Source organism: Mesoplodon mirus (genome assembly GCF_964341445.2).
Source record: "Mesoplodon mirus genome assembly, chromosome: 2".
Lineage (NCBI taxonomy): Eukaryota > Metazoa > Chordata > Mammalia > Artiodactyla > Ziphiidae > Mesoplodon > Mesoplodon mirus.
The window spans coordinates 195895203-195912806 of record NC_138977.1 but is presented as its reverse complement, the minus strand read 5'-3'; the positions used below and the strand labels follow the sequence as shown (position 1 = coordinate 195912806).

Genomic DNA, 17604 nt, shown 5'->3' with positions numbered 1-17604 from the left:
GTCTGTATTTTAGTTAATAGTATTGTCCCAGTGTTAACTTCTTAGTTTTGATCATCATCCTATGATTGTTAAAGATGTTAACGTAAGAGAAAACTGGGTGAAGGGTATATAGGAACTCCCTGTAATATTTTTGCAACTCTTCTGTAAGTCTCAAATTATCTCAGAGTTTTTTTTTAAAAAGACCTTATAGGTAGAGCTTACTATTTCTTACACTTGTTTACAGATGTTACCCTTCCTCGCCTTAAGGCCTTCATACCTCAGCTCCTGTCACGGCTGCACATTGAAGCCCTTCTCCATGGAAACATAACAAAGCAGGTGGGGGATTGAGGTTTTAGCAATAATCTTTTATGCATCATTGCAAGAGAAAATTTTACCCTAGTTGGTCTAAGATTACTAACTAACCACCACAGTGTGGCTGTATAAGCACATTAGTGTTGACTCAGGCTTCCCTGCCCTATGCAGGAAGGTAGGGGAGGGTATTGGGGGAGCAGAATGATATTGGTTAACTGTGGACCTACTTTCACAGCTGTCTCCTCTGTTTTTGCCTGCCTCGTGCAATCATTGAAGGAAATGGGAATAATTATCCCTACTCTGTAAGACAGCAGGACTGCGTAGTGGATAAGAGCACATGGTGTAGAATCAGCCTGATTCAAATCTTGACTCTTCCGCTTACAAGTTATGTAATCTTCTGAAAACGTCTTAATCTCTCTATGCTCAGTTTCCTTATCGGTAAAATTACTTATAAGGATTAAATTAAATAGTGTATTCCAAGTGTTTAGCATGTGGAAAGCATTCCAGATTCCCTTGGTAGTCTGTCTTAAAAACCCACACTCTCTACCACTCTGTTATATTGCCTCCAAAACAATATGCCAAGGTCAGGTGCTAATAAGTGACTGAGACAGTATTCTTCCCCAGGTCAGTTTTATTCAGAATAAAGCCTCATGCTTACCTCTTTTGCTTTACTCTAACCCCAGGTGTCTGTGGTGTGGGTCATTGACTTGGGACCACCTTTCCATCATCAGTACCTCTCCAGCTTTGGCAGTGCCTTTTCCCCAGAATCGAGATCAGTGCTGATGATTGTCTGGGTCTCTGTTTCTCTTCACTACTACCATACTGACTCTATTGCAAATTGATGAGTTCAGTTTTTATCCATTTGAACAGGATCAAATGTATTTAAGATTTAAAAATCCACTTTTATGGTAAACTAGGTTAGTTTGTTTCACAAGCATGTTGTTTCATATTGCATGGGCTGCTATCTAATCAAGTTACATTTGTGATTTGTAATGTGCTATGACCTGTCTTCTTCCACAGGCTGCGTTAGGAATTATGCAGATGGTTGAAGACACCCTTATTGAGCATGCTCATACAAAACCTCTCCTTCCAAGTCAGCTGGTTCGGTATAGAGAAGTTCAGCTCCCTGACAGTAAGTGGAAATGTTATATCTTTGGTAATGGACTACTTTGACATAATATTGTGTGTGATTACAGATGAGTTGAAGTCACTTGGATGATAATATATAGTCTTATGGTAAAGATCTACTGGGATCCTCTACTATTTATAGCTAAAGGTAGATAATTCTGCAGGAAAATTATCTGTAGGAGTGCCAAAGAGGTAAAATTGGAGGTAGGCAATTATTTTGAAGCAAATGATGCTGGAATTGACTGGTAATTGAGTATAGAGGAGTTAGGAAAAAATCACAAAACTAAAGAAATGTTGACTGTGAAGCATGAAATAAAATTTATTTATAAAAAATGTAAATTAGAATTAGGAGTGCATAGGAATCTTTGGCAGAAGACTCACAGGTGCAGATAACACCATGTATTCACTGCATGCATATTTGATAAGGAATTAATATAAAGAATTGATAATAATATATTGGAGTTTGCAATGTTGGGTTACTTTTACGTTAACAATGGTTTCCTTTGATATAGAACTCATTAAGCATTATTTTCAATATTGTTCAGAATTGTATGGTGGGAAGTATGTTAGACCAGGGATGAGAAGCATTGATTTTTTTCTTTAAACTTTTTCTAAAAGTAATCACTTCCTCTTCTGACCCCCCAGCACAGGTTTTCTGAACCTTTCCTTGTTTAACCTACTCAGCACTTCTTCTCTTGTATTGGGATTGAAGTGCATCTCCATCTCCCCTGTTAGGCTATACATTTCTTAAGGCTGGAGTCTGTGTCTGGCTCACTTGAGTAACTACTAAAGCATTACCTCAGGATCTCTTTGTTGAATGCTCAAAGACACTTTGAGCACAGCACTGCTATTCTGCATGGCCAGTCATTACAGACCTGGTAATGGTTACTTTCAAACTTCACTTAGTTTGTTCCTCAGTCACTGCAGCATGGCAGAGAGGGAGAGTCAGGAACTGCCATTCAAGGGAATTCCCTGGTGGTCCAGTGGTTAGAACTCTGCAGTTTCACTGCCTAGGGCCCTGGTTCGATTCCTGGTTGGGAAACTAATATCCCACAAGCCGCTCGGTACAGCTGAAAGAACAAATGATTGAACGAATGAATAAACTGCCATTCAAAAACCATAGCACATGGTTATCAGGCAATGACTAAACACTGTGTATTTGCTTAGTCACATTTACTACTCATGAAATAGTTATCAGATCATAAAGCATGGCCATCTGTTTATAACTTTGACGAATACTTGATCAGCATATCTGAGTTTTTGTCTTAGCTCTCCACCATCCAACTTTGTGTCCTTGGACAAGTCACCCCGCTTCTCAGGGTCTTAGTTTCCTCATCTCTAAAGTAAGGTGTTAGGCTAAGTCATCTCTAAGCATTGTGCACATTTGTGTAAGTTTGTGAATTGACCTTCAGTGTGGGTGTTGGTAAACAATATTAGGAATAGAATGCTAAATAGATAACGGCACAACTAGTAATTTAAAAATTGTTTTGTATGGTTATTAAAACATAGGTAGTATTTCTGTTGAAGTTCTTATAGATACTAGCTAGTTCTAATCTAGTATGTACACTACATTGTAGATTTCATTAACTATGGATCTCATTTAGCATTAATACTTAGTCATAAAATGGGTTTTTTATAAGTTTTTGCCCTTTAAAGTCAGTGAGTATTTATAGAGGGCCCACCAGGTACAGATCACTGTATTAGGATTCCCTTGGGTAAGTTGAGTTTCACATTCTTAATGAATTAATTGTAATAGTTTGGAACTGCCAAAAGACACCAACCAAACTGAACAACTTCATAACAGCCAAACAAAACAGTAACTTTATTAAACCCTAAATAAATTTTTGAACGTGTTGCTGTCTTCTTGAAACTTCCTAGGAGGATGGTTTGTCTATCAGCAGAGGAATGAAGTTCACAATAACTGTGGCATCGAGATATACTACCAAACAGACATGCAGAGCACCTCGGAGAACATGTTTCTGGAGCTCTTCTGTCAGATCATCTCCGAGCCATGCTTCAACACCCTGCGCACCAAGGAGCAGCTGGGTGAGGGGGAAGCAGGGGATGGCAGGATACCTCAGTCCGTGAGGAACAGCCATTGTCCTCGAGAGCATTCTCCACATGTACAGTCCCCCAGCATGATGCTTCAGGCATGCTCTACTCAGAAAGACTGTGAAAGCCTTGTTTGTGGGGAATCCACTTTTAGAAGATAAGCAGTTAACATCTCATGGACATTAGAGCAGTTCTTAAGGAGATGATACTGTGTTTACGTTTACATACGAGTCTATAAAAAGGTCATTTTGGGGCTTCCCTGGTGGCGCAGTGGTTGAGAGTCCGCCTGCCAATGCAGGGGACACGGGCTCGTGCCCCAGTCTGGGAAGATCCCACATGCCGCGGAGCGGCTGGGCCTGTGAGCCATGGCCGCTGAGCCTGCGCGTCCGGAGCCTGTGCTCCACAATGGGAGAGGCCACAACAGTGAGAGGCCCGCATACCGCAAAAAAAAAAAAAAGGTCATTTTGGGTGGGATGCTAAGGGAAGTCTGTTATGGATGACAAGGTGAGAAGCAAGCCATCCACAGAAGCTTAGATTTACTGAATTTTGGGTTCATTGAGGGGGCAGGTATTTTCTTTTATTCATCTTTGTTTCCCAAGCCTGGGGCACATAGAAGGTACTCAGTAAGTGTCTGTTGAGGAAATGTTTCGGCAGAGTTCTAGGCACTGTTAAAAGCCTTGGAGATCCTGGCAGATTTGATCAATTAAGGAAAGAAACAAGCCCCAGTAATGTACATTGAATAACCAATGAAAAAGGATTTGGGTGAGTGTCCCCAAGTAACAATCTTTTTTTAAATAACCACAGTGGTAGATGCTGGACAGCAAAAGTGGATAAGTTATGGATAGTCTTTCCCTTCATGGAGCTCACAATCTAGTCAGGAATGCAGACCCGTAAGGAATAATTGTAGTACAGTGTGGCAAATGCTACTAAGCGTGTTCAAACTCTAAAGGCTATGCTGAAGGTAGGGAGGTGTGGTTTGGGGCAGAGCAGCTGGAGAAGGCAAGCCACCAACGCTGTTTAGGAAAGATGTAGACGGTAGGTAGTGTATGAGCTCACAAGGTGACAATGGAAGTATGACCTTCAGTACTTGGTCTAAAGATTTGCAGTCTGAATGGAGTTGGTCCAGGAATGGGTTATCTAGCAAGAAATGCAATAGTGGAGGCAAGTTCACATAAGGAGCTTGGACGTGAAAGGAAGCCGAGCTAGGACAATGGTTAGGGGATGAAAATGAGTCCAGCATTTCATAGGGATGAGAATAACTTTAACATGGATTGAAGGGGATTAAATAGCAGACAGGGAGGAGCCTGGGAATATTGAGTTTGAAAGATAAACAAGGGTTTTATCTCCAAATTTCTAACTATTCTTCAGAGAGCTCTTCTGCCCTGTCCTTAGGAACCGAAGATATTTTAATTGCTCATTTCTTTAGAGGTGAATAATATAAAGCCCTAAAGTAGATTTTATTTGCTCTGACAGGATAATTTTTGAAAGATTAAAGGTGACCCATGTCTCAAATACCAAGGTCCTGACTGGCTGGTGTTTGCGTTTCAGGCTATATTGTCTTCAGTGGGCCACGCCGAGCCAATGGCATACAGGGCTTACGGTTCATCATCCAGTCGGAAAAGCCACCTCACTACCTGGAAAGCAGAGTGGAAGCTTTCTTAATTACCATGGAAAAGTCCATAGAGGACATGACAGAAGAGGCCTTCCAAAAACACATCCAAGCATTAGCGATTCGTCGACTAGACAAACCAAAGAAACTGTCTGCAGAGTGTGCTAAATACTGGGGGGAAATCATCTCCCAGCAATACAATTTTGACAGAGGTAAGGCAAAATTAGGGCCCCAACATTCATGGCATGTAAGTAAAACATTTGAGGACATTGATGCCATTCTACAAAATGGTATTTGTTTTGTAGGTGATGTTCCAGTACGATTTGGGATGGGGGTGGAGGCATACCACTTCTAAAGAACCTTTTTTCATGTAACAACAATTTCCTAGTAGAAACTTTATCTTTTTTTTTTCCTTCTCTGAACTAGAGCTGGATCTATCTGTATCTCATAATAATGCACTAATAATAAATCTGATTTCACTTTTTGTGTTCATTCAGTACGCCCCTGAGGCTCTGAGCACAGATATGTCGGTATTTCTCATAACTCTAAACGGAAAATGTGCAAATTGAACTCTCTTGAGATAAGTGCTGCCCTGGAGGCGCAGGGGTTCAAACGTTTCCCTTTAGGGATCTCTCAGAATTTGTCAGTGCTTTTAGATTTGGGAGAGCTGTGCTCCCCAAAGTGTCCAGCTTATCAGCTTCCTTTTGCCTTTCTTAGAACAGAGATTAACAATGGAGTGTGCTCAGCTACACTAGAAGTCAGAAAGAGTTGGGTTGTGTTCTCACTGTGACACCAACAAGCCAAAAATCTCAGCCAAGTAACATTTTTTGGGCCTCTGTTTCCTTACCTGTAATTTTTCTAGCAGTTGGATTCACTGTTAATAGTACTAGGTTGGCCAAGAAGTTCGTTCGGGTTTTTCCGTAAGATGTTAACGGAAAAACCTGTGCGAACTTCTTGGCCAACCCAGTACCTACCACTTATTGAGCATTTGCCCTGTGCCCCTGGTATTGTGTTATTGTCAGTTAAGTAGTTGTTATCCCCAATTTCTAGATGAGGAAACTGAGGCTCAGAAAAGTTGAAGTGACTAGCCCAAGACCCAACAGCTCATAACTAGAGAGACAGGATATCCTCTTACTTTTTACTTGAAATTTATTCCCTTACTACTTGCAGGAGCAGATGATCACTCAACAAGATGGATTCTTAAGAGTGTTGGAGTGAAGGATATTGTCATTTAGTGTAGTAGTCTGGGATACTTAAAAAGAAAATATTGTAAATTCTCGTTTGATTACTTTTTTCAGATAATACAGAAGTTGCCTATTTAAAAACACTTACCAAGGAAGATATTATCAAATTCTATAAGGTAAGTTCAATTTGCATGTTTAGATTTTGACTGATAAGGAAATATTGTACGCACTGTGTGTGTGTTGCTGCTTTGAACCCATTCAAGCAGGATTTATGAAGGCATTTTTATGGACCTAAGTTTTTTTTTTTTCTTTTTTTTTGCGGTACGCGGGCCTCTCACTGTTGTGGCCTCTCCCGTTGCAGAGCACAGGCCCCGGACGTGCAGGCTCAGTGGCCATGGCTCACGGGCCCAGCCACTCCGCGGCATGTGGGATCTTTCTGGACCGGGGCACAAACCCGTGTCCCCTGCATCGGCAGGTAGACTCTCAACCACTGCGCCACCAGGGAAGCCCTGGACTTAAGTATTTTTGACACATATTACTGTTAGGAAAAAGAGATAGTCCCTATTGAACCCAGTACTGTTTTTCTCTCCCTCTGGACTGAGGACCGTGGTGGCCCTTCCTGGCTTCCAGATCCACCTGTTTAGGTTACCCTTTTGTTTCTTCTCTCTGTTCCTCACCCCAGCCCACAAAGAACATCGCTGAGCTTTTGGTGGGAAGAAAGAGCAAAGAAAACAAATAGAACTTGGGAATCAGATTATTTTCCAGTCTCTGGCAACTATAAATCATCTTCACTAATTTAGGTGCCACTATGGCTTCTTTTAAAAATAAATGATCACTGGGTTTCCCTGGTGGTGCAGTGGTTGAGAGTCCGCCTGCCGATGCAGGGGACACGGGTTCGTGCCCCGGTCCGGGAAGATCCCACATGCCGTGGAGCTGCTAGGCCCGTGAGTCATGGCCACTGAGCCTGTGCATCCAGAGCCTGTGCTCCACAACGGGAGAGACCACAACAGTGAGAGGCCTGCATACCGCAAAAAAAATAATTAATTAATTATTAAATGATTACTCACCTTTGAACTGTGTTCAGAGATCTTCTGAGTTGTTTTTTTTTTAATTGTGTTTATTGAAGTATAGTTGATTTTCAGTCTTGTGTTAGTTTCAGGTGTACTTCAAAGTGATTCAGTTTTTTATATATATATATATATATATATATTGTTTTTCATATTCTTTTCCATTATAGGTTATTATAAGATATTGAATATAGTTCCCTGTGCTATACAGTAGGATCTTATTGTTTGTCTATTTTATATATAGTAGTTTATATCTGCTAATCCCAAACTAGAGATTTTGAGTTTTTTTTTTTAAGTAGAATGACTTTTAAAAATTTTTTTATACTAATTATTATATTTATTTATTTATTTTTGGCTGTGTTTGGTCTTCATTACTGCACGCAGGCTTCCTCTAGTTGCGGTGAGCGGGGGGCTACTCTTCGCTGCAGTGTGCAGGCTTCACGTTGCGGTGGCTTCTCTTGTTGCAGAGCGCGGACTCCAGTAGTTGTGGCACGCGGGCTTAGTAGTTGTGCCTCATGGGCTCTAGGGTGCAGGCTCAGTAGTTGTGGCGCACGGACTTAGCTGCTCTGTGGCCTGTGGGATCTTCCCAGGCCAGGGCTAGAACCTGTGTCCCCGGCATTGGCAGACGGATTCTTAACCACTGCGCCACCAGGGAAGTCCCAGATTTGTGAGCTTTAAATGCCTGAGCTCACTGAGAAAGTTCAGTTCATCAAGAGAAAAGAGAGGCACCACCATTAAAGTTTTCCCAGTACAGCTTGAAGAGGTTTACACCATCTGAATTTTCCCCACCTGTAACAGAATTCATAGAAGGGTAGCAAAAATTTTAAGTGGGCATATAATGTGTATTAACCATGCTAAGTGCAGAAATTAAAAATTTATGCTGCAATAGAGTTGTACCTAAAGTGTTATATATATTCTTTGTAATGTATTGGGACCGCTAATTTGTGTAAAATACTTTTATGTCTGTTTTTTAGGACAAGGAACAAAATTCTACTCCATAATTACCATAGTACCTTAGAATTATACCCTATCTAGTATCCTTAGCCACTTCTCCTGGTTCATATCTGATTTATCAGACACCAGGTTTTTCGTTGGGAGCTCAGGTCCTGCCTCATGCTAACATCTCTGGGAGGGACGTCATCTGCTTTTCAAGGTCACTTTTCAGGGATCTGTTGTAACTGCCGTAACAGGAGTGGTGTTTGCAGTTCTCGTTGGAATGATTTTGTGAAGTTAATTGTACAGTAAAGGCTAATCAGATCTAATTCTCCACTGTTGGTGCTGCGTGGGAGGGTGAGGAAAAGAAAATAGCCCTGAGTTGGAGGTGCTGATAGTTTCGTAGAAGAAAAGGGTGATTTAGCACTGTCTACCAGTTACTTACACTTCCCCCCAGATCCTCTGCAGGACGACAAGGTTTCTGGTCTCTGTATGTGCAAACAAGTATTCATATAGCCAGTAACACCTTAGCAATAAGAAAAGAGAGATAGTAGCAATTTTAGGTTCAAAATTTGACACTAAAAGACAGCATTTTGAATGTTCCTTTCTCAGCAATGGGATTTGAACCATTTTGGCTATGGACATGGCTGGCTGGGCAATTTACCATTTTCTTTACCTCATGGCTCCCATGCATTGTGTAGAGGAATTGTGCTTTTTTGCAGTGATAATCTTTTTTTTTTTTTAATTTATTTTAAAATTTTGGCTGCGTTGGGTCTTCACTGCTGCATGAGGGCCCTCCCCAGCTGTGGGGAGTGGGGGCTACTCCTCACCACGGTGCACGGGCCTCTCATTGCGGTGGCTGCTTCCCCTGTTATGGGCTTAAGTAGTTGTAGCACAAGGGCTCTAGAGTGCAGGCTCAGCAGCTGCGGTGCACGGGCTTAGCCGCTCTGCGGCATGTGGGATCCTCCCAGACCAGGGCTCGACTCTCCGCGCCTTCCACTCAATTTTGCTCTGAACCCAAACTGCTTTAAAAAATAAAATCTATTAAAAAAAAAAATGTGTGGGGCTTCCCTGGTGGCAGGGACACGGGTTCATGCCCCGGTCCGGGAAGATACCACATGCCGCGGAGTGGCTGGGCCCGTGAGCCATGGCCACTGAGCCTGCACATCCGGAGCTTGTGCTCCACAACGGGAGAGGCCACAACAGTGAGAGGCCCATGTACCGCAAAAAAAAAAAAAAAAAAAAAAGTGTGTGTATGTATGTAACAAAAACACATACTTTTTTTTTTAATTAAATTTTTTTTTCTGTTATTTTTTGGCCACACCATGCAGCATGTGGGATCTTAACTCCCCGACCAGGGATTGAACCCATATCCCCTGCAGTGGAAGCACAGAGTCCTAACCACTGGACCACCAGGGAACTCCCAACACATACATATTTTTTAAATAAAACAATATAGAAAATAAGATTCTGTTCTGAAATATAACCCCAGGTAGTCTTTGTGCCTGTGGAGAGAGCTGCAGTAGGACCGTGAGGGGCAGAGTTGGGTTTGAGAGCAGGGCTCCAGGACACGTGTCCGCTGCCAGGCTGTTCAGCCGTCCAGAGCCCTGCTCAGAGCTGCTGGCCTCCTCAGTGATCCGTGGGGCAGCAGCAGGAGCACATATGGCCTCTGAGCACAGACTCTGGGCTCAGCCCTAGCACCAACTAGCTAGCTCTGTGACCTTGGCCAAATTACTTAAGCTTCCTTATTTACAAAATAGAGATTATGGGGTATTCATTGCAATGAGGTATGTAAAGTGATTGACACTTAGTAGCATTTATTAAACAGTCTCTATCATTATCTCTTTCTTAACAATATTCAATCTTAGGATTTTTCAATATTTTAATCAGAATGTTTTAGATCGGAATATGTTTTCCTCCTTGGTATTATAAAGTGGGTTTTAGTTGTGTTGATTTACTACTTAAGACTGTCACACTTTGTGAGGTTAGTTACTTGTTCTCAACTGCCTACAAAAGAGGGTGCTCATGTTCAGCTCTTTGTGGTTCCTAAGACATTTATTTTAAGACATTATTAGTTATGTGTGTTCAAAAAGAATGATGACTTAATATGATTTACTGTGATGTTTCCAGAAGAAATGAAGATTTCTCTTTCCTTCCACAAATTCTGTTATTTATTTGAAGTTACAGGTGGTACCTCATTATTGAATTTGTGAAAATAACATTTATAAGACTGACTTTCTTGTCTTAAAAAAATGAAAGTATTTATTACCAAGCTTATGCTAAATCTAGAACAGGCTTTCCCTAGCTATGTTCCATGATACAAGATACTAATAGGGGGTACCTAGAAAAAAGGGTTTCGTGACCATGTATGTTTGGGAATGACTACTCTTTATTCTCATTCTTGGAGAATCACAGAGCATGTTAGCTTTTGAAAAGTTCTAAGAACCCCATTGTTAAGATTTCTTTAGCCCAGCATTTGTTTAGTTTTGATTAACAAAATATTTCCTACGCTGCTATCACTATGGACTTTTTTTTTTTTTTTTTTTTTGCACAGAATACCTGTAAATATCTCTTAGGACTCTAGTGTTCCTTAGAATAGAGAAATTCTAAGAAATTTCTGCAATTGGTTGAAAATGCAATTGGTTGGTTTTTAGAAAAATGGGGATTATCCAAAGTTGGTCAGGAAGTTGAACAGGATATTCTGCTGTAACCAATACAGGTTAAGAGGGCAATGAAGGTTTGGGTGAAAAGGGATCAAGAATAGATCTTTGGAAGCAAACGTTTTACTCCAGTAGATGCTCTCAGATGAGGCACTGCTTGTTACTGGAGGCTGACCAGGGCTGAGCTCCTGAAAGAGGCTGTTCTGCCAGCTGGCAGAGCCGTGGGCAAGCTTGCTATGCAACCTCAGCAGGGCTTCCATTGCAGCTGCACAGGGCCAGGCTTGCAATAACTGTTCCGTAAATAACTGTGAGTCAGTCTGGCTTTGCTGATGATCTCTTCCTCTGAGGTTACAAAACATTGCTGCTGGCTGAAGCATCAGGGGAAGCTTCATCACCACTTGTGTTTTCCCTTTGGAAAAGGCAGATACAGGTCCAGCATCAAGGAAAAGGTGAGGAGACACTTCCCCACAGGATCCTTCTGCCAGCGTACCGCTCCTGGCTTTCTTGGTAGTAACTAAGGGGAGTCCCTCAAAGCAACGTGGTGGAATGGAGAGAACAAGCAAACCTCGCTTCTGGCACCATCCCTTCCAAGCTGTGTGACTCCAGCTGTGTGACTCTTTGTTTTAGAGTCAGTCTCTAAAACAGGAATCATCATGATGTTTAGCTTACAGAGAATCAAGTGAGCTAACATAGGAGAGAGGCTGATACAAGATGACACTCAAGAGATGTTGGTTTTCTTCTTCTCTTAGCGGGGCAAGCATTGTGGTCATCCCTTAACTAAGCTCAGGCCATTGTCTCTGCAGACACTACAGATCAGTAGGTGCAGCCCTGCGTCACACCCCAATGAGAACTAGGCTAGGGTTTTAATCCCAGCGCAGGTATGTACTAGCCTGGGAGCTTGAGCACTTAATCTCCTTGGACTCAGTTTTCTCATCGTAAGATGGGGTTAAGAATAATTCTTGCCTACCCTCCTAATCTTTGTGGAGTTCAAATGAACTACTATAGGTAAGGGGAAAGAAAGGGAGGCGCGTTTACTGTTTCTGAATGCGTGAGAGCTGATTCTTCATGGTCGTAAGAGAGCACCTCATTTTAAGTTCCTTAGTGGGGCAAAAGGGTGACCTTGCTATTCTTTCCACCCAGGAAATGTTGGCGGTAGATGCCCCGAGAAGACATAAGGTATCCGTCCATGTTCTTGCCAGAGAAATGGATTCTTGTAAGTATTGAGTATTGACTTTTTCAAAAGTGTGTTTTAGGCACACGATAGCTGTACCATGCCATAGTCACATCCCTTAGAGAGCACCAGGAAGTAAAGGGGCACAGAAGGGGAACTAACTGGAGACAGGGTCTGCTCTGTCAAAGCAAAAATAAGGGGAAAAAGGAAGTGAGGCAGTGAAGGAGAGAGCCAACAGCAGGTGACACAGTGCTGAGCTGGCCACAGCTCCATAAGAAAACAAGGCCAGGTGCTGGTAGGACATCTCCAAAGAAGCTGTATGGAAAAACTGCATGTCGTGGGGGAAGGGTGAGCAGTTTATCTGTCCTTCCCATCTCCTGTCTTGGACTGGCCAGGGTTTGCCCCATGACCATTTACTCCCCCAGCCTTCCAGATTGTTTTACTGGGTCCTTCCGGGTGGCCAGGACCTCAGGGTCCAGTGAGGTCAGAGCTGGGCGCTAAAGCAGCTGTGGCCAAGGCTATTTAAGCAGAGTAACATCATGAACCATCATTAGGGACACTCTGGATAGGAGGCAGGACAAGCGAACAAGGCCTTGGGAGCACACACCCTAAAAGGATCTGAAAGGTACATGAATGGGACCTGGTGCAGATTTTTAGTGAGCTGAGTCTGGTTTGTGTTTGTTTGTTTGTTTGTTTGCTCTCATGTACAAGTATCAATAAGTGCAAAGCATTAAACCTTTTGTTTTTTATAGGTCCTGTGGTTGGAGAGTTCCCATGTCAAAACGATATAAATTTGTCACAAGCACCAGCCTTGCCACAAGTAAGAAATATAAATTTCATGTTAGCTTGCCCTGTTAGAGGACTTCCTACTTAGAAGGAGCTTGTTTCACCAGGACACATAAGACCTAGAGATTTCAGGTTACGAGGTATTCGGGCATCTACTTTAGGTCTCCCTTAAAGACCAGGTTGCCATTCTTTCCTTTTTCAGCTGCAGAGACTCAGCCTTTTCCCTTGTCCGCCTTGTCCTCTAGCTTGAACAGTTGTGTTACTCTGCAATGAGTCATCTCCAGCCCCATTTATCCCAGCCTTTTCCATGGTGCTTGTGCATTTTAATCATCTGGAAAGGTTGGCATTTACTTGCAAGAAGAGGAAGCTGGCAGTGTAATTAGGCTCTTGCCGGGTGGGCACACTGGCCTCTACCACTGCGCCAAAGCAGCGGTCCTGAGCCCTCAATGGGCCTGCCCTTGAGTGCCCGGAGGAAAGCCAAGATTCTTCCCTCTGGCCCAGAGTCCCACTGGGGACATTTACCATAGGTTTGCATAGACCCTCTGACCTTACTGATCCAGGAAGAGAGGTCAGTAGATATAAAATGTAATATATAGTGTAGAAACCAGTGTGTATATATAAAAATAAAGTTTATGTCCTGTTCAGTCTGCTTTTTAGGCTAAATACACTAAGAGAAAACTTTTTTTCTTTGCAGCCTGAAGTGATTCAGAACATGACTGAGTTCAAGCGTGGTTTGCCACTGTTTCCCCTTGTGAAACCACATATTAACTTCATGGCTGCAAAACTCTGAAGATTCCTTATGGGCGGGAAAGTGCAAGTGGATGCATTCCTGAGTCTTCCAAGGGCTAGGAAAACAATCTTGGCCACTTTAATATTTTCTGGTTCACTATTAGAGAGACAAACAGAAAAAAAAAAGTTGTCAAATGTCATTATGTAGAAATATTAAAAATCCAAAGTAATTAAATTACAAAATCTTATAGATGTAGAATATTTTTAAAATACATGCCTCTTAATATTTTAAAAGTTTTCTTTTCATTACTAAGAGAAATGTCCCTTATATAACAATACTTAAAATGATGGATGATATTCCTATAGAAACTTTCTTCCTTATTCTGTAAAATAGTCACTTGTCAGAAGAAAAATATGTTAGCTTTTTTCTAAAAGCCTCCTAGGTTGACAGAAAAGACTTCAAAACATATAGAAAGATAATACCTTTTTAAAAATGGATCCTCAATTTTGCTTTCTACTTAATGGTTTCATGTAAATAATGGAGAACATTACATTTGGCAGATAATGAACAAAGCAATGTAATTTTCTTTTATTAGTGAAATTGCTGATTATATAAGGCATGGTTTTAATCTTTTTATAGAATTTGAACATGTTTTTTATTCAAACTAGTAAAATGCTGGAAAACTCTAGAACACCCTACTTATTTACAGTGCTAGAAATACAGACGTACCTTAACATCAATTTTGTCCCAAACTGAATTTCTCAGGATTACTGTGATTTGTTTTTTTCTGATTGAATTATATTGACATTCTTGTTCATAGTTGGTTTGCAGTGTTCCATCAGTGTCACTTTTTCCCATCAACACGTTGCTGTATTTATTTAACAAAAACAAACAGGGTCAACTTCAGATCCCACTGAGTGTGTGACATGCTTTTCCAACATCTGTTCTAAACACCTGTAACTTTTTACTACCACGAGATTGCAGTCAGTATACGAACCAAAATATTTGCTCCATTATGAATATAAAAGGCAACACGTGCAAAGACACCTTTTTGGAGGTATAAAAAGGAAAGCCTTGGATTCTTAAATAGCGTGCCGTCCATGGAGACTCTGAATCCCGTTTTGCTACCAGTCTAATACTGCCTTAAGTGTAAAGGTACTTTTTGAATATATAAATTCAAACATACAAACACATAGATGATGACTGGAGTGAACTTTTAAAAAATATTTTTTTCATGAGATACAATTTTGGATGAAATTGTTACTGTAGATTTAACAGCTGTTTTGAAATATTTACTGTTATTAAAACTTAAAGAGAAATTGGAGACATACAGGCACTAGTAACAGTAAGTGGCCCTGTAGTTCACTAACTCAGGCAAAGTAAAGGGTGGCATTTTACCTCCATATGACTTGATTTGCCAGGACTTCTTTCTGTAGAGTCATGTCTTTTCACATTTGTTATTTTTCTGAATAATCTGAATTTGGGGCAACCGTGGAGGCTGCTTTTGAAAGCGGGGCTCCATTTCTACTGTCAGACGTGGTGCTGTAACCACCCTTTTATCCCTGTCTTCAAGAGCTTCCTTGTATGAAGCCGGTCTTTGTCCATCAGAAGGTGCGTGAGTCATCATCACTTCCTTCTGGTTTTATGCATTTGTAGACTATGCAGCTTTTCATCAAACTGCAGATATATACGAGAGGGATCAAAAACTAGTCCTGAGTGCATAAATCCACCACTGGAAAAGTAAATAATCCACTTATATCTTTTCTGTGGAAAATTATGTGCTACTGGGTAACTTTTTGCTCTTTAACAAAAAGGGAGGGGGTGAAATTTAACAGTATCATTTTTATGAGAAAGTCACGTGAAGAAATCTGAAAGGCATCTCATGTAGTCTTACAGGAGCCTGTGGTTGGTCTTGAGCGTGCTCTAGCATTGTCTGGTTTCCACTCTGGATCTAGAGCCACTGTCGGATCACTCAGGCATACTTATGGATTCAGCTGCATGGGTCCAAGCTGCAGTCCCTGAGCAATAACAGACTACCTGGATAATGCTCTTTACTCAGCGCTTAGTAAATGAGATTTGTGAAACACACTAAGGTGTTAGTTACCCGTGACTTTTTGAAAAGTCTTCTTTTTCACTTCTTGATGTGGAAGAGAGAGCATGTGACACAGCCAGTATGTGGTAGAGTGCTAGGGTAATCCTGTTTACAATAAATTGCCTGAATTTCACCTCTGGAGTTTGCATTTGTATTATTTTTACAGTTTCAGTGGCCAATCCTCAACCTACCTCTCAACATCCCGATTTGACGATGTTTCTTGCTTTCATTGTTCCTAGTGTAGAAAGCAGTGGATTTTTTTTTTAAGTGAATCTGGGTAACAGTGATTTAGTCAAATAAATGGGTCAATTTCACAGTCTTAAGAGTAGATCACTTTTGTAAAACAGGAGTCTCAGTGTGAGAGGCTGAACTCCTTGCTGACCCCAAACCCAGAAAGATTTGTCCCGTGAGTTTCAGGGAGGAGAATTCAGAAGGTAGAAAAAATATTTCTCTCCTCATCTTCCTCGCATGTCTCCAGCAGCAGGTTAGGCAGATGTCTTGTCTGATCCCTGGCTCCTTACTCCCTGTCAAAAGAATCTTTCTACTCGTGTGGTTACCAGCTAGTTCGACCAAGCATTTCAAGAGGGAATCTGGTTGTTCTTCCGTTTCCAACCTAGGACAGTAGTGCAGGGCACATGGTCAGCTTTGTGCTCAGGCAGGACACAGCTGCCCCATCCGGAGGCCTGGAGCCACCCCAGGTTTTAGGGCTTGGTGCAGTTTCCCCTTCTCTCATGGTGTGTGAGGGGAATCATCTGGTCCCCTTCTCTTATTCGCAGCATGCTTATGGTGAAAACCAAGGATTCTCACATACTCATCTCCCTTTGTAAGGATGGTTCCTGCCCTCCTAAACCCTCCCTGGAAGGGCCTCTGACCAGTAGGCTTCTAGATCCCTGGTATTCTGTGCTGCCCATCCGATGAAGTTCATTCACTGTCCTTATCAACCTCAACGTTGACCACTCCATGGTTTCTTGTGGCAAAGCTTATTGGTAGTACTGAATTGCTACTTTTCTCATCCAATCTTTTGACGTGGGAGGACAATGATTAAAATCATCATCATCCCAGGTACTCGGAAATGAAAATAGGCTCAGAAAGGCTAAACAGTTTGCCCCAGACCATGCAGGAAGCACGGATTCAAACCTCCACTCAGATCTTTAAACTCTAGTTCTCATTGTTCCATGTGGATTTCCTGTAATAATGGGTACCAAGTCTCCAAAGTATTTGTGGAACAAAGTAGAAGGGCAGTTGCTTTTACATGTGTATGAAACTTAACTTTTTTCACCGATACCACCTTAGTCTCCCAACCTTTGCCAATTTAGACCAAGTGAGACCAAGTCTCCAAGTCTGTGTGCCTCTCCTCCAGTCCTCTGTTGTTTCCCCTCTGCTGGACTCCCTTGTGGCCAGTTATCACCACTGGGATCTCCCTCCCTCTTGGAGTCAATCCAGACCCATGCCTCCTGGCCTGCTAGGCCCTTAAATCAATGCAAGCTCTCCTTGCTGTCGCCCCTGGAGTGATGAGATGATCTGGAATCCTTCAAGTGATTCTGAACGAGAGTGTGAAGAAGAGTCAAGTTCATCTGTAACCCCACCGCTCCAAGGCAACCACATTTTTTGCATCGTCATTTTGCAGTCTTTTTCCCGTGCATGTAGAATGGGGTCATATATTCAGTGTTACAACTTTTTCCTTCCATAGTCCATCTATATTGAGAATTTTCCACGTGGATACTCTTGGGGAATTTGTGGTATTTGTTGTTGTTGTCCTTATTGTTTAGTTTTTGGTGTCATACTGTAGTTTGTTTATCCAGTCCTCTTAAGAGTGGGATATTTAGGGTGTTTTCAAACTCGGATCCATGATAAAACTCCTTGTGCAGACAGAATATGTGTGTGGTTTTCTGATTATTTCT

At 41.8% G+C, this 17604-nt stretch overlaps 1 protein-coding gene across 2 annotated transcripts in view; it reads left to right on the top strand.

The window, feature by feature from the left end:
- The window catches only part of IDE (insulin degrading enzyme), a 122693-nt gene extending 106857 nt beyond the window's left edge, over nucleotides 1-15836 (top strand). For both annotated transcript variants that reach the window (XM_082630053.1, XM_082630052.1), the window contains exons 18-25: nucleotides 224-315; nucleotides 1312-1423; nucleotides 3298-3465; nucleotides 5020-5292; nucleotides 6379-6440; nucleotides 12065-12137; nucleotides 12848-12915; nucleotides 13576-15836. In XM_082630053.1, coding sequence (XP_082486179.1) covers nucleotides 224-315; nucleotides 1312-1423; nucleotides 3298-3465; nucleotides 5020-5292; nucleotides 6379-6440; nucleotides 12065-12137; nucleotides 12848-12915; nucleotides 13576-13671 — 944 coding nt within the window. In that variant the 3' untranslated portion in view covers nucleotides 13672-15836. The remainder of the gene's footprint in view (nucleotides 1-223; nucleotides 316-1311; nucleotides 1424-3297; nucleotides 3466-5019; nucleotides 5293-6378; nucleotides 6441-12064; nucleotides 12138-12847; nucleotides 12916-13575) is intronic.
- Nucleotides 15837-17604: the final 1768 nt, after the last annotated feature.